Source organism: Lissotriton helveticus, chromosome 8, assembly GCF_964261635.1.
Source record: "Lissotriton helveticus chromosome 8, aLisHel1.1, whole genome shotgun sequence".
Classification (NCBI taxonomy): domain Eukaryota; kingdom Metazoa; phylum Chordata; class Amphibia; order Caudata; family Salamandridae; genus Lissotriton; species Lissotriton helveticus.
The window spans coordinates 301,337,510-301,359,625 of record NC_136069.1 but is presented as its reverse complement, the minus strand read 5'-3'; the positions used below and the strand labels follow the sequence as shown (position 1 = coordinate 301,359,625).

At 40.9% G+C, this 22,116-nt stretch overlaps 1 protein-coding gene across 4 annotated transcripts in view; it reads right to left on the bottom strand.

Moving 5' to 3' along the window:
* PARP4 (poly(ADP-ribose) polymerase family member 4) overlaps nt 1-22,116 on the bottom strand; it is a 2,216,130-nt gene that overhangs the window by 1,978,862 nt on the left and 215,152 nt on the right. For 3 of the 4 annotated variants that reach the window (XM_078657066.1, XM_078657067.1, XM_078657068.1), the window contains exons 6-8: nt 18,057-18,135; nt 10,258-10,371; nt 2,393-2,542 (exon numbers count right to left, since the gene is read on the bottom strand). In XM_078657066.1, coding sequence (XP_078513192.1) covers nt 2,393-2,542; nt 10,258-10,371; nt 18,057-18,135 — 343 coding nt within the window. Of the gene's footprint in view, nt 1-2,392; nt 2,543-10,257; nt 10,372-18,056; nt 18,138-22,116 lie in introns of all 4 variants that reach the window. The other variant, XM_078657069.1, reaches the window with a different exon arrangement.

Below are 22,116 nucleotides of genomic sequence, written 5' to 3'. Positions count from 1 at the left end.
TTACATTGGAGGTTATCCATATAGGTAGAGGATCAAAGCAGGGATGACCCCTGTCACCACTACCATTTATACTAGTGAAGGATCCTCTAGCTCATCACCACCATGAGAATCATATGCACAGAGGGCTCATCTTTTTTAGGAACCGCTTCCTGTTGTCCATATATGTGGATGACAGATTACTAATTATTTGGGACCGCAAAACGAACCTATACCCGTTATCAGGGAGGTAATACAATTTGCCTATTCTCCAGGCTCACAATTAATTTGGAGAAAAACTGATTTATAAGCAATCATGAGCTCCATGCAGAAAAGCGATGTGGAGTTTCTAATACACAGGGTGGAACACTCAAAGATACTTACGAGTGATGCTCCATAGGGAAGTGAAGTTGGTGATTAGACTTAATTATAGACAGCTATTGCTAAACATACACATCAGATAAACTTCTGAATAACACTTCCCCTTTCACTAGCTGGTAGAGTAGCCTTCATTAAAATGATTGTTCCGACAAAATTTTAATACCTTTTTATGAACATTCTACTGACTAAAAACTTCTTCTTCACCCTTAAGACTTTACTAATTTTGCTGGTAGGGGCAAATATGCCATCTCGGATAGGTTGGGAAACGATGATGCTCCATTTCGAGTGTATGGGCTTTGGGGTCCCAGACCTTGAAATATACCACCTGGTAGCACAGTGCCACCATGCAATGCACTGGTTTCACCCAAAGTGCGCATATTTGCCACTTGATTTCTGAGGGAGAACTAGCAGAGGAGATCCTCCTCTCATCTGTGCTTTCAAGGGGTTTGTTAAGAACACCGAAACAGGTACATGCAGTATCCACAAGTAGCTGGGCCTGCAGAGTGCTGAATTAGAAGTTGAGAGGGACCTAATAATACCCACCACCAATACATATTTCACAGAATCCACTACTACTCCTTATGATGGAATGGACTATGCAGTGAATTCTGGATAAGGCGGAATAACTGAAATAGGGCATTTATAGGTGAGAGAGTAGTTCCTCAAGCAGGAGCAGACAGTTCCAGAGTCGAGGTGATCTCACGACCTTAGACCTGTCTAATGCACACTGTGAAAGATAACATTGCACGATTCCCCAGAGAGACCGTAGAGTGTGTGCAGCAATACCAAACTCATTTGTTTACTGTACTCCGCTAGATGGGTGGCAAGATTATACACAATCTAACAGCCATAGGGGGAGGGGGAGAACTGCATGCACGCAGGGCTGGGAGACTTATTGAAGAACAGTTTTGAAGGACAAACAGTGGAACTATAGCCTCATTCAAACTAAGCTCTATCTATGAACTATTGTAATAAATTATTTTGCTTCATTTTAGGTTTCTACACAGGACATATTTCACTCCAGACCATCACCTCTCTTCCAGAATTCAGTAGGGTCATCAAGAACTGGCTGATCGATTAAGCCTCCTAGACCGGCTAGTGCCTGGATACCCTGCCAGAAGATCAGCAGTGCTTTGTAAATCCTGATTGATTGACTGATTGCGCTAGACAGCATAAAATAAATGTGACCCAACCACATATTTGCCCACGATGTGTGGATGACTATACAGGGTTCCTAAGTATGGCATGAGAATGCCCAAACATATGCAGATTTTTGTAAACAGTTATAGAAATTGTAACTAACATGACAGAACAGAACCTCAACCACTGACAGCGCTTCTGGGGTTCATAAAGGGATCATTCCGCAGGTGTGAGACAATTAATTGCATTTGCGTTTTTTGATAGCCAAACACAGATTAACTATGAACTGGGGTCGACGCACAAAACAGACGGCAGAAGAGTGGCTCAGAGAGCTGGTGGTTTTTAACAATTGCACAGAAAGGTATTTTACCTTTCTACCACCTAGAGTGCTTCCCAAAGACATTTTGGGAATCGCGTGATATTTATTAAGACAGGATTGATGTGCATGGCACAGCGATGGGGGGTGAATAGAGAGATAGTGCTATGAGTCACGGGTGCTGGGGCATGACATCACACTTCTATGCCACTGGTTTTGTATCGTCTATACAGATGGATACTTGGTAGGTGAGCAGTGTGGACTAAGAACGTGTTGATTTGCAATTCTACAGGTTTGCCACAGCATTAAGAATCCAAGATGTAAATCTAACAAGGTAGATAAAGGTGATTAAACAAATTTTTGATTGCATTTCAATGTATTTAAGCATAAAAAAAAATATATATATATATTAGATTCATAAATGCAAGTCAATAATCCGATAGGCGTAATGATGAGAAAATGGACATTAAGTTCTCACAGAATGGGAGTCTGTATATATTTGTTTCTTTCTTTCCTCTGTGTTGGATTCAAAACGTAAAACACTTCAATACAAATGTTCAAATTAAAAATAATGGTAACCTCTTGAAGCTTTTCAGAAGTCAAGTGGACTGCATTTTGTGGAACTCCTTTCCTTAATTTGTAACCTTTCTTCTTTAAGTCCTTAACACAGTGATGATATTTTTCGCACGCTTCTTCTGAAGTTTCAAACTGACTGTAATTCAGTTTGCTCTGTAAATTAAAAACATGTGTCATTCAATGATGTATGCTCAACATTTTATTTACTATGTTTATCACACACAGAGCAGTGGCAGTTAGTTAGCATTAACTAGATCAAGAGGTCAAAGAGGAGTTATTACACGTATAAACATACTTGGTGAAATGATTCTAGTGGCGTATGACTCTTTGAAGATCTTATTTCTTGATAACATTCATGGACTCAGTCACAAGCGGCTTCAGGCACACTCAGCCCTACCAACTATTGACTCAATTGAGCTTCTTCATCCTAGTCACACTCAGAGTCGCAGAGGAGGCAGCTAAGATTGCGCATTCATTGGAAAAACATAGGCCGCAATGGCATTTGACACAAACTGCACCACGTTGAAAAATATGCTACCTAAATCCCAGGTGTACTAGAATATTTGCACCTTGCAAATTGGCAGAGCCAACAACTGTTCTGCTCAAAGAAAGATGGGGTTCTATTCTGAAAGGGCCAGCTATAATATTCCAACAGTCAAAAACATCTTTCTGAGTTTTTACCTTCCACTTTCCTAACCTTTCCTTTTTAAGTGAAGTATCTATCAAACAAAATGAATGAGAAACTACTTAAATGAGGATGAATCTGAAAATGAAATACTATATAGATTTTATAATGAGTCCTTTAACTGGAGAGCTGCTCCTCAGATTAGATATATAACAATCGTAAGCAGCTGAGGTAGGTGTGCTGATCTTATGGGCTCAGCCATCAGAAACTACAAGCAGTGATAATAAGATAATAAACAACTATCAATATAAGCAATCAAATGCTTCTACATGAGAAATGACATGACCACCAGATTAGCAAGGATGAGGCATCTATTTATAACAATTACTCCACGCCTCAACAATTCTGTTTTTTTCATTATGGTTCCGAAAGGCACTAAAAAGTTGGTTCTACTCATAATACATTTTTGTAATACTTACATTCTCTTGGCCTACTCTCAGCGCCAGGAGACCTGTATAAGTATTAGTGTGCTTTATAATCCTTTATAATAATAATAATAATCCACATTTGTAAAGCGCACAATCACCCGTAAGGGTCTCTAGGCGCTGGGGGCCGTCGGGAAGATTAAGCAAGCTATTGCCCAGAGTCACATGGTGCTGGGCTAACCTGCCGCCGGAGCCGGGGATCGAACCCTGATCCCCAGATTCCAGCGTCAGTCGCCCTGGCCGCGGCGCCACACCTCTCCCACTAATATAACACAACATAAATGTGGTGAAGGGGTACAAGGTCACTTCACGGCTCAGGTCACACTAAAAGGGGCAGGTCTCTCTTCTCCCTTTGGCAACATCTACCGTATCTCCTCCCTATAATTCTTAAGGGGATTCCTTCCCGTCTCCACTGCAGGGGGCAGGGGAGAAGGGGGGACATGGCAGCAGTGGTGGGGTGTGCATGAATTTATGAAAATAAATATATTTATTACCCACTGGCGGTCACAGTGAGTAGTTATAGTTAGGTCTGCGTGTCCATAACAAGAGAGTTTTTTTGGTTTGCTAACAACGTTGGGGTTGTTTAACGAATCTTCACAAAACTTTCTAAAATAAAAGTTCATCTATCCATCGTATAATGTTTTGGGGTGATCCGTCGAGTGGGGGACCAAGACATAAGAGGGGGTCCAAAACATTCCAATCCCCATGCATTTCCCATAGTCGATTTTGAACAGAACCACAGCAAAAAGTGCTAAATGGAATTACACCAAATTTGGCAGGAAGGTGGACCTCGATAAAGAAAGCGCGCTCTATGTGATTTGGTGTAAATTTGTTAAGTAGTTTTTGGGATATAAGAGGAGCTCCCAAAACATAAAATCCCCATGCATTTTCTATGGACTATTTTGAACAGCGCCATAGCAAAAACTGACCGGAATTACACTAAATTTGGCAGGAAGGTAGAGCCTGGTCAAGAAAGCATGCATTTTGCTATTTGGTGAAAATCGTGTAAGTAGTTTTTGAGATATTAAGGTACAAATCTATTATGATTTGGTGAAAATCTGTTAAGTAGTTTTTGAGATATTAAGGTACAAAACTATTTGCATATTTGGACGGTTGGGTTCAAGGGACTCTGGGTTGGCAAAGCCATTTGATCTTGGCTTTAATTGCCAGGCACAGAGATTTTGGCTTAGCCAACGTTTGTTTGCATTGGCAGCATGCATTGTTTATTATTAATTTGCTGTTCAAAAATGGCAGTCGGCATCTTGGAATCATAAATGAATATTCAAATATAACCAACAGAAATACTAAGATGGCCACCGGTGCATCAACATACATGCGCACACGTGGATGGCCTTTTTGAATGCTTTTGGTGTACCTTAGGAGAAAAAACATTCCAAAATGACGACCAACCTGGCAGAGAGAGCAGCAGCGGACTCTCTCAGAGAGTGAGGTAGAAGGCAAAATAGTCTATGAAGCACTACAATACAAAGACTTTGAAGCAACACTTTAAAAATGAAAGTGAATGGGCTAAGGGGGGTGTGCTCTTGGACAAGTTGAGTGGTAGACTTGGAACACGGGAAGAGGGTGGGAAGGGGAGGGTTAGAGTGGAAGTTTGGGGGTCTTGTTTGCTTATGTTCCTTTTTCTACTTACTGTTGATTGTTTGCACATACAGCACGCCTGGCAACTAGCCTCTTTCTGCAGCCTGGAATGGAATTGTCCATTTCTTTTGAGCTCCGAACCTCGCCATACGATGAGCAATGGGGGCTATGTTGATTCATGCTTTTTATACATGTACTATGATCTTTCAATAAAAATAATTAATACTAAAAATGAAAGTGATAACGTTCAGCATGTCAACAAACCCCGTGCATCATGGGGATCAGTTTTGTCACCCGTTTCAACACCTTGACACGGCCTTCTGCCATGTAACCGTATGCCAGAAGGTTAGAACACCAATATACCCTATCGCCATTCAGATATGGGTGTGATTTGAATGGGGAAAGGGCAACACTTTTGGTTTTACCAAGAAAAACATTGAGCTTAACCAACTACCTTAAAGATATACACCTGCTAAACAAAACATACTTACCTGCCACTCGAACAGTGCAAGTGAGAGTTTATAAACATTGGTTCAGCACCAATGCTAGCTATTCTAGTCATGAGACACTGTTCCTTAACTTTCCTTAACCTGTTGTTCCTGTGAAGGAAGTTCTAAACCTGGGATTTATTGAGAATGCCAAACCAACATATTGTTACACATATTGTCTGAATCGGATACAAATGGTCTACTGCATTTTTCCACAAAAAGCATCCAGCCACATGGGCTCTACCCTCCCACAGTCACTCAGGTGCCCATGCGTTATTATACTGTAGCACATTAAGATAAGGAAGATAAGCCAAACAAAATAGGTGTGCCAAGGACTCTAGATCTTCTCATGTTTTTTCAGGCAGGCCCATGCTAACTAGAAATACATCTCAACATTTGTGCATGTAGTCAATTCAATATATGGATGATGAAGCCTTTAATTCTCTCCATTCCAGAGCTAGGTGCCTCATAGCCAGAACAGTGTCCAGATTAATAAAATCCTCACTATATCTATTAGCCTCTAAACTGTGAACTATATGAAGCAGAAAGAACGTTGAGGGGGAGGGGTGCCAATATAATGCATCAGCCTAATATCTCACGTAATGTGTTTGTAACACTGGCCCAACTCCCCCTGAGCAAGGACAGAGGTATTATCTGTGTGCAAAAATCACTTTCCAGGGCATGGAATTTTAAGCATAATGGAGAAGAGTCCTGATGCATATGCTTTACTCTTTTGAGTATAGTACACTCTATGCAAGTAATCAAGTGATAAAAGCCTAATGTATATAAATGTAGACAGCCCTCAAGGTGACATCAGAAGACAACTTCACTATAGCGTCAAATTATCCAAATCTGTTTCCTTAACTGCTCTGGGCCGTAGCACAGTGTCTGGAGACTTAAGAACCAATGACCTCTTAAATCGTTTGATCACTCAATGTACCAGTCATAAGTCGAATATCTAATGTTGTGAACATGTATTGCATCAGTACCAACAATGGATGACTGGAGGGTATGCAACAATTGAAGCAATGTATAAACATGGCTTTTGTGCACCCAAAATTCCTGTTGCAAATCTGAGAAAGCCTTCACACAATTGGGTCTTACCAATGACTAACCAGTAGGTTAATACAAGCGTTTTGCTTGTTTTTGTTTTCTCTGCAGATAAAATATTGGCAGATTAAAGGTCTTCATGTGTGAGTATTGTTTGTATGTAGTGAAACGTCCACATTGTGATATCGCGGTTTGATATACTTAAGATAGCTGAGACTTTGGTGATTTATGGACATATATATATACTTTGTTTGTAGACCTGCTATAAAAAAGAGGCGGAAGGAAGATATAAGGACCAATATATGTGGTGACTAAAGAAGTTTTTTGTCAAATACCGTGTTGTTTAAGGCTGATTGTGTTACTTTTTAGGACATGCCGGTTGAGGTCCTAATTACCTTTCGTCCCTGTGAGTAACTAGGTTTACATATTTGTGTTCTTTGGGCATGTCACCTATACAAGTAAATAGTGAGTGTGTTGCACTAGAGGCTTATATGGATTTTAGTTGTAGGGGTGTTACACCGATGGTGATGAACTGAATCAGAGGTGTAGTTGAACAGTGGTGGTGATTTGCACACTTTTGCTCACCTTCGTTGGTGGGGGCAGATGATACACATTTTTGTACTCAAGAAATGTTTGTATATATGTTTTCTAACTCTTTAAATGCTATTTTATGTTAGATTCATGGTGCAACACATGTCCTGAGGATGGTCTCGAGGATTTACAGTTTGTGAGACCGAAACATTGACGCAACAACACTTTTTTACTGTACACGGTTACCAGTGAATGTGTTTGATTTACATATATACTGACAACTAATGTGAATATATGGCTAAATTGTTAACATTGACCATATACTTTTGTGTAAAAAGTGTCAGACACTACTGCCTATGTTAGAAACGATGAGGCAGTAGACATTGAGTTACCATACATGATTTGACGGATGGATCTTTTTCTAATGCAATGTTGTAAAGATATTTAATATGTGCCTAGATTAATTCTATGATAAAAATACTTGTTTGGAGAATATTTCTTGAGTGATGTGGAATTATGTTCACCACTGTGACGAATTTAAAATTCTAACACAATGCTAAATGAGTCCTCAAGGATCACCTAGAGTCTTGTTATTTCACACAATTCCGGCATATCACATCAAGACACAAAGAGTATCCCAGACCCAAAACCTTCGAGAATACAAACTTGGCTAAAGAAAGAACTTAGCAATAGGAGAGTCTCTTCGGTCAGTTTAATTTCCTTTACATTCACCTTAAGAATGTTAAAACTATGATCTGTACACCTTGTCATTTGCCAGAGACACATCTGAGGAAAGTCATCCACAATCTGGTTTGTCCATTGAACAAGTAGCTCAAGCTTCCTTCAGCACAAACACTTTGGCTGCCAGTATGGATCTGTGGAAGATGATTGTCTGCAGCTAGGACAAGATTTGAATCGAGATGTATAAGCTGTTAAAACTTGTACATGTGATTCTTTAATCCAAAGCTTTTACTATTAGAGCGGGCGCTCTAAAGAAATGCAATGAACTGTGAGTTCATCATGCATTACTGATAGTGGTTCCAGTATAGGAAAGTGTGCAAATTTGCAAAACTGAACAAAGTATTATGCTCCTGGAAAGCTCCCTCATTATATGCGAATACATGCAGAAACTGGACAGCATGGTTGAGGATTGTTTGCTTTCAAAACAAGAAGTCCCCCAAAAATATTTTTACTTAAAAAAACATTTTACTAAACTGCTGTGAAACTTTGGATACCATTTCTCAGTGGCATCATTTATTAAAAGTTGTTTAATGGATACCTACATCTAAGCAAAAGATAGCTTAACAAGAGTTGGTGTAAGCCATTTACTGCTCTGGTATATTAAGAGAAGCTATTATCAGAGAAGAGCTCTGATATAATAAGAACACTGCTGCCATTTGTAACCTCACTGTAAAGCACCATAAAGGACAAGTGATTACTTTTTATATGGCACAAAGATTTCTGAAAAGTTCCGTCCCTGCACAAGTATAAATTTTATAAAGGCCCACATCCCTGATCTCCCAGAGTCCATAATATAGACATTTATGTTGGTTGGGCTCGGCGTGTGTCTCACGTAAGAGGCACATAGCAGATTAGTGATGCTTTCAATCAAGTTAACAATAAACGTTCCAACTGCAAATTAACTATTAAATTCATATTTAGTAACGAATCAAACTCCAGGCACCACAAAAGATAGCTGCACTAATCATCCTGAAACTTAAATATTTGCATAATACCTATCCTGTTCTAGCCACTCTCCAGTGGCTACCTACCAAGAAGATACAGCCTTAAAGGTCACCTCCAAATGCAGAGAGCCTTAATAGGGCCTATTTATAGATTCAAACCCACTGCCATATATCAGGAAGACGACTCTGGTCTAGCAACATAAAGTCTCCAGCCCCCATTATGCCAAAGAATAGCTAGCAAGTATGGTGCTTCGGCGCATGCTCTCTTTGTATGGCACGCCTTTGCTGACCCGCTTAGTGAAATATGACCACATTCTAAAAAATGCTACAAATGCATATTTTCACCAAGACATCATTTTAGTACAAGCATTCTTTAATTTATCTAATTGGTGTCTAATAATCACAATGTCCACTTAATGCTTCCCATCCCTGAACACTTAGAAACCAGAACTATGTTCCAATGCTACCATTCCCTACAAAAACCCTACTACTACCCTTCCAAGAGTCCAAATAGCTCCTGACTATACCTTAACAATACTAATCACTGAACCATATCAACCCCTTAATTTCCCTTCACACTGCACTTCCCTGAATCCCAAAACCCCTCACCCATGTTCCTAGTACACTTACCTTTGTCCTATAAGGAACAATATTTTAAAACATTTTTGCAACCACGATCTTTTTTCATTCTATTTTTTCAGTAGACTATATTTTTGACACATCCTTTTTTCAGTCTACTTTTTCCAGTCACTCATCTCGGATTGGTCACTTTTGCTCTCAAGCAGCATAGTACTGAAGGTAGCACAATGAAATAAAATTCTGATACATTTAATTACTCCGATTCTGAAATATACGTTTTACTAAAGGATGCTTATTGTGTATAAAGATTGTCCTCTGTCATCATTTTTAACTTAAACATTGTCCTATTTAGATTTGTGATGTTAATTTTAAGAGTCTTTTTAAATGGTATCAATTTTATGACGGTTTTAATCAGAATTTATTGTATGATGCATTCTTTTATGGCTTGGAATATAGCCAAATAATGATTTTTGACTGACTGACAAAAAAAGGATGCTGAATACTTATGCACTTTTTAAGCTCTAGTTTGCAATATTATCATGCATTTTGACATGCTGGCATACAATGTAAAGGTAGATAGCCCACTTTTTTTTAACAGAAATCATTTTTACTCATACCTATTAATATAGTATACTAGGATAGTAGCATAAATTAAAGTAGCCTCTCAAATAAACTACACTGTGACATTTCTGAGGTGGTGAAATACCTATTGTGCGCTGACTATGTGGTTGTTCGTGAAGGTACATATTTAACATAGAGTTCGCATTAAGAGGCATCCATGGCACTTTACACGATACAAATAAAAAATACGAAACCAGATAATTACCTGTACTCCATTTGATACTCCCAAATGAACAGCAATTTGAAAAGGTAAATCAAACTGTCCTGTTAAACACTGCAGCTCAATAACTGCAACTTCGTTGGGCACATTTGACAGGGCCTGCAAATAAAATAACTAATTTAAGAACATATCGGTATGAGAAATTACATTAAGAAAACTCACAGTACAGTAAACTTACAAAGCTTGCAGATATTTTGATTAACCTGATGTAGGGCTTGATTCACTTAAAAAGTTCGACATGATCATGCATAAACGTAAGCCTATACAGTGGAGATCCTTGCGGTATTTTTAGTTCTGGCGTACACAAAGACCTTTTGAATAAAAAATGATATATATATATATATATATATATATATAGAGAGATAAACACACATATATATATATATATATCCAAAACAAAAAGGTTGCCCTTGAGGAAACGCCGACACAGTTGGTAAGTATCTCCATTGTTTATTTCAGGCAGCAGGCACAGCGTAACATCTCTCTCACATAAAGAATGCCAAATGCATTTCGGGCTCCCGCCCTTGTTCACTGGCTGTTCACAAAAACATCAGCAGCTGTGTGGACTAAATGTCATTACGACCCGCCCCAGTGGGACTTTTTGCCTCAATGCTTGTTGGGTGTAGTAGTCCGTAAGAGAACCACTGTTGGTGCTGTTAGATATTGGTGCAAAGTTCAAAACTGTATTCCCCAAGTGGGTTCTATGGGGGAGATGCACCACAGTACCTGCGAGTGTCCAGTCCCAAAATATCGGATTCACCAACTCCTCATGGCACCCGATTTTTCAAGTGCCAAAGGACCGCTGTTCAGGCGGCGGAGCGTTTCCGCGACGAGGCACGCCGCACTTGTATCCAAAACAAAAAGGTTGCCCTTGAGGAAACGCCGACACAGTTGGTAAGTATCTCCATCGTTTATTTCAGGCAGCAGGCACAGCGTAACATCTCTCTCACATAAAGAATGCCAAATGCATTTCGGGCTCTCGCCCTTGTTCACTGGCTGTTCACAAAAACATCAGCAGCTGTGTGGACTAAATGTCATTACGACCCGCCCCAATCGGGTGCCATGAGGAGTTGGTGAATCCGATATTTTGGGACTGGACACTCGCAGGTACTGTGGTGCATCTCCCCCATAGAACCCACTTGGGGAATACAGTTTTGAACTTTGCACCAATATCTAACAGCACCAACAGTGGTTCTCTTACGGACTACTACACCCAACAAGCATTGAGGCAAGAAGTCCCACTGGGGCGGGTCGTAATGACATTTAGTCCACACAGCTGCTGATGTTTTTGTGAACAGCCAGTGAACAAGGGCGGGAGCCCGAAATGCATTTGGCATTCTTTATGTGAGAGATGTTACGCTGTGCCTGCTGCCTGAAATAAACGATGGAGATACTTACCAACTGTGTCGGCGTTTCCTCAAGGGCAACCTTTTTGTTTTGGATATATATATATATATATATATATATATATATATATATATATACAATTTACTAATTTAAAGGGGCCTTGAGCCAGCTTTCTTCATCCATTGGTTCGCTGGGGTGTAATTCACATTTTGCTTTCGCCCACTACAGGATACAGCATAGGGCAGGGGTCAGCCCACTTCAGCCACTGGATAACTTAATTTTGAGTGACTGTATTTTGCTATTTCACAAGGAGCACACACGCAGTTAGTTCCCATCTGTGCCATTGTTTTTGTTTTTAATTTATTATTTTGATGTTGCCTTCTGTCTAGAGTCTGATTTGGCAGAAGGACGCCTTATACCAGATCTAAGTACAGGCCACACTCCATGCTTTATCAGTTCCTGACTCCTGTCAATGCTGTTGTAAATTCCTTCAGGACAAGTCCTTTGTTTATCGTACTCTCAGAAAAACACAGGACACTCCAAAGGGTATTATTTCACAACATAACAGATTGCAGTTCATTTGAAACTGTTCTGTATTAAGTTAACAAAATATTTAATATTTTAAATGTAAATTCAGAAACTAACAATTCTTCAGAACAGAATCAAATTTACCAATGACTCTTTAATACACTTTGCCCTGGAAGCCATTGTGGTGTTTAATTTGCAGCACTTGTAACACTTTCCTTTTGCCTATTATCTTTCCCTCTTTCTTGCTTTCTTTCTTTTATTCTTTCACCCATCTTCCTTTTTTCTTTTTACATTCCTTCTTTCTTTCCTTCCTTTCACTCCTTTACTGATTTCTTTTTTCATTCTTTCTTCGTTCTTTTTGTACTTTTTCATTTTTCCTTTCCTTCTCTCTTCCTCTACTTTTTTCACCCCTTCTTTGCTTCATTATTGCTACCTTTGTTCCTTCCTTCCTTCCTTCTTTCTTTCTTTCTCTAAGGCAAGAGGCTGGCAGCCAGCAAATGGCATAACAATTGGCTTGTTTAGGTCTGTGTTAGCCAGGACCATTTGATTTTACTAAAATTATGCATTTGACGTAATTACTTATAAGGATTTTCAGCCACACTTCATCTTCTTGTCTCTGATTGCAACATTCACTAACTTTCTCCAAATCACTTGAGCATGCATCAAGGGGATAAAGCGTTACCTGCTTCAGCCACTGGCTGACTTCACTAGGAGCTACCACATGCTGCCCTTTCACAAGGAGCACATCCACACATAAAGTCATTCCCTTCACCGCCAGGGAGATTTATGGGAACGAGTGCTTTTTTTGAGACCCAAAAACATTTTTGCATTCGGTCAGTGTTTGTTTTAAGATTGACAATCGCACAGCAGCTTCCCAAACAACAAAGGATTGCAAAAGCCATAACAAAACAAACCAAGAATTGTCAAAAGGCTGGCGGATGGCGCCAGATCTACTGGATTTTCCAATGCTTGTTAGCTATTCTTAGAAGTTCCAAGCGCACCAAAGATATCTATGATTCTTGTTGCTTTCCATTGTCTATGCCAGTGTCCAACAACCATGGTCCAGGACTATTACAACACTACTTTATTAAGAAACATGTTTGGAAGTGCAATTGGTGTTGGGGGGGGATCAATGCAAATGCTTGTGAATACCCATGAAGTGGGTTGTCGTATTTTTTACATCGTTTACTTCCAGGACACTCATTGGGAAAAGCTCATTTCTCATCCCCTGTTCACACTTTCGGCTGCGCTGAATTTCCAAGCAGATTTAACTTTTTGCACACATGTGCTAACAAGAGCTGTGACAAAGGCCCAGAGTCCTTCGACTGACATTTCAGCTAAGAAGTCCAGAGTTATGTTTTTACCTGTGTTTTTCCTTCATACAACCGGAAGGACAGTTTTAAACTGCAAACACTACTTTGCCATTTAAAGCAATGACAAAGCCTAATCTTCCCATTTTCATATATGTAGGTCACCCCTAAGGCAGGCACAACGAGCCCTGAGGCAGGGTGCTATATATTTCAGTGGAATGTTTATTTTTACATGTTCCAACAGTAAAAACCTGCAATTGTTGTTTCTACTTTGGAAAAAGACTAGTTGCCCATTGGCAAGTGCAGAGTTACACGGTGATAGATTAGCCTACTAACTTCTGATTGGGACTACTAAAGCTGATACTTTAAGGTATCAAAGAGCTCATTACATTAAGCCCGGCTGATGCCCAAGTCAGAATTAATATAACGTATTGCAGTGCGCAAAGCTGACACTTTACTGCCCTAAATCCCCTGGGCCCATCCACAATTGCACACAGGTTTGTCCCTAAGTCAGCTTTCAGCCCTCCTGGTGAGTCTTGCTCCCAGGAAAGAACACAATAGAAGCCTGCGTGTGGGAGAGGTGTTACCTCTCCCTAGCAGGAGGCCACACAAGTGTTGGACCAAAAGGAAAGCTTCAAAGGTGAAGCCACCTTTGAAGGGCAAATGGTGAACACTTGGGATAGAAGCTGCTTAATTGTTTAGTCAGACAGGCTGACATTTGGGAAGGGGAAGGGAAACCAATTGCCAAACCATTTTTTCAGGAACATGTAGCGCTCTTGGTAGCCACACCTCCTGGAGAGCTTTACATGCCAAGAGAGTGGTTCTGCCATCTTGACAGTGAGCAGAATAGAGAATTATGTGATAGCCAGATGCCAAACTCCGCAAGAAGTGGTCATAAGGAAGGTAGGACCTTAGAAGCCCATTGACTAATGCCCGCATCCACAATGAGTGTTTTTTCTTGACATTAATAGTGCATGCCTGGCGCCCAGATCTTGTTGGACTGGATCAAAGAAGGACTGCCCCTGCTGCACCAAAGACCCAGCCAAGAGAGGCTGCAACTACGTGCACTGCACCTGCTGAACTTGGTGGCTAGCAAAGCGAAGGGACTTTGCCTGCTGTGTACTGCTCAAAGGAAAGTCATCTTTGGAGCTCAGCTTGAAGCGGGAGACTCCAGGGGTCAGTTGGCTGACCTTCTGTTTACAGAACAGGGCCACAACAACTGGAGAAGCATGCTGGGGCAAGATGGTAGCCAAAATATTTAAAGCGGCGCTACTCACTGCTGTTCAACACCAGGGACCAGGACCCGACGCTCAAAGTCGTCTCCAAGTAGCTGAACCCGGAAGAGTTGTTGGAGTGCAGCTAGGCTGGCAAGTAGCCGATTTCCTGCCCAAGGAAGATTCCAATGTGAGCACAGTACAGGACAACTGGTATGCCAGTGGTGACTGGACGTCTGCCAAGACTGAGAGAACTTCGCGGGAGGTTGACCGCTGTGGCCAGGATTGCCTCACCAAGCCTGAGTAGAAGTCGCAAGAAGACCCCCCTGTCAACCACTTCACGTCCACATCATCCTTCAGCATCTTCAGTATCCTGTATCTCTTGCATCAGGACCATTTACATAGGAGTCTATGGCAAGGAGAAAAAAGTGACTGGAAGTGACTGGGAAATGCCACTTTTTGGAAGGTACCGGTTTCTGAGGACCCTGTTCTGTTAACCAGGATTAGAGCCATGAACATTACACGCAAATGTCAGCAGTGAGTTTTGAACTCACTGAGATATTTGACTGTATAAAAAATTCTTAGTTTACAACGGATGTGACCGAACATTCTTTTGAATTTACATTTGAAATGTTAATTTGGTAGATCCAAAGGTATTCCCTAAATTATATGTCAACATTCTGATGTAGAATAATATGTGTTACGTATGCTTGGTTTACTTACAGTGTACTGTTTATACCCGTAAGCGGCTCATGGTTCTATAACAACAAAACAAGATGACTGATGGGATCTTAACTTCCCTACTAGATTTAAAAAATCAACTTAAAGATTTTCTCCACAGCAAGCACTTCTCAAATCTCCTACCCAGATCATACATGACTTACGTGCAGGAGCCTGATGAATGCATTATGGATTCCATCACTATATTAGTTCTCCCAATTCCACTTAATGCAGGAGCGGGGACTTTGGTTGTTGTGTATTGATTAGAGCCATTACTCATTTAAAACATAATAAATATAAGGATTATTAACTATATCAGTAGACTCCTCGCTGCCTGCTATGGTCTAAGAGTTCCTGCTCCTAAAGATCCTACTTAACAGCTGATACAGCAGCACTAGTGATGGAACAAGTTATGATTCTTGAATTTGCTACTGTCTGTGCTACCCTCCAATCGTTCCAACAGTTCTGTATTTCCGACTATTTGACAGAACATTTTATACCTGTACAATCTCATGAGAAAAGCACTCTAATGCTCTAGGGCCTAGATCTACATAAAAACCTCAATGAATAAAATAAATGCCGATTAACTTACAGAATGAAAAGCCAGGTCCTTAGAGCTTTTCTAAACTTTAGGCAGCTTTATGTTGCTCTCAAGAATGAAGGCATGTTTTTCTAAACTTTGGCTGATTGGATATGAAATAAAGTGGTACAAAAGGGGGTGGTGATGGACGGAGCATCTGAACCAATCAAACACTCACACCCAGTCAACAGATCTGGGTTTAATCCATCACCGTTCTTTAGCCCACTCTGCCACCCCAGTTCAGACATGGCCATATGCAAATCAGTCTGACCCTGTGCCTCATGGGAACAGTCCAGCCTGAACTGCCAAGCCATGCCTTCCCTGGACTGGAAACAAGCTTCCGAGGACCGGTTTCAGGCATTCCAGCCGTCTTCAGCCCGGCTTGCTTGAATTCAGTGGCAAGTGGCTGAAGACGGCTGTAATGCCAGAAACCGGTCCTCGGAAGCTTGTTTCCAGTCCAGGGAAGGCATGGCTTGGCAGTTCGGGCAGGACTGTTCCCATCAGGCACAGGGTCAGACTGATTTGCATATAGCCATGTCTGAACTGGGGTGGCAGAGTGGGCTAAAGAACGGTGATGGATCAAACCCAGATCTTTTGACTGGGTGTGAGTGTTTGATTGGTTCAGATGCTCCGTCCATCACCACCCCCTTTTGTACCGCTTTGGCCGCCATAAGTGTGGCAGGGTATGCTCAGACGTGAGTCCCTTGCTCACTTTGCCACTGGATTCAAGCAAGCCGGGCTGAAGACGGTTGGAATGCCAGAAACCGGTCCTCGGAAGCTTGTTTCCGGTCCAGGGAAGGCATGGCTTGGCAGTTCGGGCTGGACTGTTCCCATGAGGCACAGGGTCAGACTGATTTGCATATAGCCATGTCTGAACTGGGGTGGCAGAGTGGGCTAAAGAACGGTGATGGATCAAACCCAGATCTTTTGACTGGGTGCGAGTGCTTGATTGGTTCAGATGCTCCGTCCATCACTACCCCCTTTTGTACTGGATATGAAATAAATCACCATCAATTTCCTAACTTAAGATTTGAAAGAGATTTTAGGGAATGTGAAAAAGAGTAAGTGAAGAAATTCCTTCTGAGAAAAGATGGACCCGGTGTGTTAAAGGCTCAATGAGTAATACAAACTAACATAAATTAGATTTCTTTCTGGAGGAAAAGGCAGTGAATAGTATTGAGGGCCATTTTGCTCAGATGAAGTAAGATATCTGACCACGTTCTTGTAGACCTGATGACTGCAGAGGAGGGCCTTGTTAAGTAACTTTTTAGTCTACATTGAATAAAATAAACACATTGACAGCAAATAATTACTTAGTAAAAACTGTCAAAGCAATGTAAGTTTTCCACTATTGAAGTTAAGAATTAGCAAATGTGGTGATCTGTGGAATGAGGGTATGGTCAGCACTGAGCAAGATGCTCACATTCTTGATCATGTTAAACGAAGAGGGACACTGCCCCGTTATTTCAAACCATAAGTTGGTTTTCAAGAGTGAGGAATTTCTGAGTAACAGCAGGATCGAAGGCCAATCCAAACTGTTTTTTACACCCATCACATAATAAACATGCAACCTTTTCTAGAAAATGGGGGACTTGATTGTAAGTTTCCTTTTACTGCACTAAGGAGAATAATTAGTGACCCTCGTACATAAATTTGTTGAGTTTACAGTGCGAAAAGCCACATATAACCTAGGTGAAAAACAGTTACAGAGACCTGACTAGGACCAATTTACAATGTTATGCAGGCACAACAGGAAACTCAATAAACATGAGGAACTAATAACACAAAGACAACTAATAGACATGGTGAATTTCCTGTTTTGCTTTCAAAATATTTGATCAAGTTTCTCCCATACACGAAGACAGTTCATGGGAATAACGAAAACAAAGCATTTGTTCCAGACACACATCTTATGAAATACTTATATGTAAAGGGTCTAAAATGCAAGAGTTGTAAGCCCTTTTCTGTACTGCAGGGCTGAATGCAACTCTGAGTGACTGTCCCTCTGCAGAGCTGAAGCAAAATGGTAATAGAACCTTTAGATATTATTTTAAATACTTAGAGATGCGCACAATTAGCACTTACTTTTTCAAACGCAGCATACTTCGCAACTTCAAAATCCTGATGGAAATTAAGACGATCTGGATCAATTTCAATGCACACTCTGAAAACACAAATGTGTAGACTGTTCAGTAATTTTGAATGTGTTGTGCAAACATAATAAAGGCTCAAACTTGGTGTTATCTTATGCACTATAGTCTTTCACATTTCAACCAGTCTCAAAATGTAGATAGACTATTAAAGCTATTGTAAAGTTTAAAGACTGACTTTAGTAAGTAGAAGGGATGATCAAGGCTTTGCAAGCACTAGATCAAGACTCTCTCCAGTATTCACTACGGTAATCCTGAACAAAAAAAATGCTTGCCTGCACTTGGGTCCCTGACAAGGGCAAAGCAATACTTCTTGAAGCCAGTGGTAGGCAAAAACAAGTAAGCAGTAGCCCTGGGTGCAACAATCACAGAACTTCCTATGTAAATAAAAAAAACATCAAGCTTACCAAAATCAATACACAAAAAAAAATTGGAACGTCTGCTAAACATTAATATGTGCAAAACATGGATACATTTATTTGTACAACAAGTGGTATGTCTGAAAGTTCTCTTTACGTTCCAAAAAGTAATAAGAAGCCCCAACCTAACAATCGTAAACACTAGTACCTTACGTTAAACTGTGAAAGAAAGCCTGAGCAGGACATGTAGATGATACATAATTCAGCAACAAGATTGATCCTCAGCCTGTTCAAACAGACCCACATCAACCAACACTTAAGGAACCTCTACTGGCTCCCCGTCCAGGAAAGGCACCAATGCAAACTACTGACACAAGCCTACATGGCCTTCGATGAACAAGGACCAGCATACATATACCACCACGTGAACTTCCAACAACCATCCAGAAACCTTTAGTCTGCATCTCTCGTTCTGGTATGGACATCGCACATCTGCCATAGCTACAGCAGAGGCCACTCCTTCTCCCACCTTGTTGCCAAGTCCTGGAATGCCCTACCTCTCCATCTTCGAATATCACCCTCGCTGATGGACTTCAGGAAGAGAATCAAGGCCTGGCTCTTCGTCTGAGCCCAGTAACCCGGCACCTAAATAAGCTCACGAGTGATAAGCTGTGCTCCACAAGTACTGTTTAATTGATTGATTAGCTAAATGATTCATAAAGGCAAAGACCGCCAGGGCCTCCAATTGTGGACAAGACACCTATAAAATAAGGCTATTTGCAGATGATATTATAATGGGACTCACAAACCCCAAAGAGACCCTCTCACGCTTGTAAAATCTTCTGACTACCTACTGAACGATTTCTGGCTTTAAAGTCAATATGACCAAATCTGAGATACTCAATCTTACAATTTCATGAGCAGAAGAGGTGTCCCTTTAAAACTCCAAATAGTTGTGTTGGGCCACCAAATCGCTCTGGTATTTAGAGATGACAATTGCTCTAGGCATTGGAGGTCTCTATAAGGCTAACTTACCCCTAATTCAAACAACCAAAAGGGAGAGCTAAATAGATTGCAAGGATCCCTGATCTTGTAGATTGGCAGGATAAACTCTGTTAAACTGACCATCCTCCCCAAGATATTATACCTCTTCTATGCTCTACCCATTTCCGTACCAGAGGTCTTCTTTGCTGAGTTTGGAAGTGCCCTGCCCCAATACAGCTGGAATGGCAGTCAGGCAAGAGTGTCCCAAAAACTCTTTATTAACCAAACAAAAAAGGAGGAATAGCCTTTTTTGATTTGAAAACATATTGCATAGGTTCCCACCTTAGAGGCTTACCAGAATAGAGTAATAGGGTGTCTGAAAAACTCTGGCTGCAAATAGATAGAGTTATAGTGGGCCCCTTCCTCTGGGCTCTCATATAAACTGAAAAGGGATAGCCAGCCTAACACATATCTCAGTACACCCACCTCACCTCCCTCGGATTCTGCTTACCTACCTACCATCCCCACATACGCAAATTCACTTCAACCGATCTTTACACTGCCTTTACCATCATGGCCCGTTAAAGTTAAGGGGGAGCCTTTCTAATCATTCCAGACTTATTTAAGAATGGAACAATCAAGTCATTTAAAAAATACAAGGTCAAATTCCATTTGGGTGAAAAGAAGAGACTCTGCTACATGCAGATACGGAACAAGCCAACTATGGAGCCTAACTGCTTTTGAGACATTTGTTCAAGAGGTTACACGGTCCAAGGGCATCATTTCCCGACTTCTTTTAGAAGCATCATCTTAGGACGATAACCACCAGAGGCGCAGATGGTCCTACACAGCAGATGTAACCCTCATGGGGACTTTGTGTTTTAAGATTTGGAATGACCTCCACAAAATGTCCATAGTATTCTGGGGCAAGGAGGCTACTAGCCTGTTATTTATATATCTCACCAAACATCACCACATGTACCCACAAGAAGACCCCAGATGCTGGGAGGGATGCAATACCAATAGAGGTATTAAACATATCTGATGAGGTTGTTTATGTATCTAACCATTCTAAACGGAGATAGCTCAGGCACTCATGACCATATTGAGATATCTGATCCCTCACGCCTTTCCCACCTTGCTATTAGGATTGCAACCATTAGGCCTAAAGTAGCAGTTGAAGGTCAATAGGACGATCCTCTGGAATTGCTTTGGGGCGACTAAAACTGCTCTGGCATTGTATTGGAAAAAACCTGAACACCTCATATTTCCCACTGGCTTAGGGGATAGTGAAATTTACTAGCCATCTCTCCTCAAACTTAGCCGAGAAGAGACATGACTTTGAGCTGGTGTTAAGCCCACTGCTCTACCTTTCTTGGAGAGCTCCAGCTCTGGTATATCCCAGAGGCTGGAGATCCTGAATATGCTTTAATTGTGATGGGAGACAGGGATGAACCCTAAAGTAGGACCACAGCATTTTTTGGACAATGACTAGAGTTGTTGGTTTATTATTTCTCCGTTGATGGGAAAGCTGGGGTAACACTTTTGACTGCGGATGCAAAAATGCATAGAACTGCGAAGAAGAACCAGGCTGTTACTTATGTTTGATTTTGCTTTCACTTCATCTTTGGGCGAAAAAGACCTCAGGTGAGGGGGTGGGTGGGTCTTTTAATGTTTTTCTTTCACTTGTCCATATAACTTGACCATAGCACAGATAGACATTATGTGGCCAGACTCACTAAATGGACAATGATATGCAAATGGTTAATTATATTGCTCCTAACATTCATTCTGTATCTTAAGAATTTTTCGCATGTATGGCATCATGCATTATGAAGGATTAAAATCAATAACATGCTGATGTGAAAAAAATTGTACTACAGACCTCAATTAAAATCATAAAAATGAACATAGAATTTATTTTTTGCAGTATTTCACCATCTATTCGCTCTGCCAAATAGTTTGCCAAAATGACTGGGCTCCATTTGTCTGCACTCACTGAAATCCACTCCCATAGGCTCTCACATAAACGTTGTCCTTGGTAGAGAAAATGAGTGAGAGGGCAGCTTTGTTTCTACCCAGCATTTAGGTGTCAGTGCCTCTCACAAAGAATCCCAGAGTGTTGCAGAAGTTTCTGGGGGAAATTAATAATAAGCTGGTTATGAAATCAAAATTTGGTAACCTTATCTCAAATCAGGATAGTTGAACCATCTTTCCAGCCATGCAATGGCACCAGCCGATTGAAGAGAAATAAAGTGACAGAAGGTTACTGCCACTGGTCCCCCTTCCATAAAGGCAGAGGAATACAAAAACTGTCACTGGAGGAAGGTGATGCCCCAAACATGACTAATGGCTACTTGTATTCTACCTTGGTACATCTGGTGGCAAACATGTCCATCAAAAGCAGACTGCCAAACAGGCCCACTCTGTCCACATTTGCCACGTCTGCATGGTCCTGCTAGTTTGTAGGCTCTTCAGTGTCTTTAAGCCATATTTGATAGGCCAGTTGGTGCATTTTATGAACCAAGAAAAACAGACTGGTTCTATTTCAGCCATGGTTAACAAAGACAATATCAAAGAAACAAAAACTACAGCTGGAGAGAAAGTTATTAATACAAGAAAACAAAGAGAATCACTGTTAAACAATAGAAG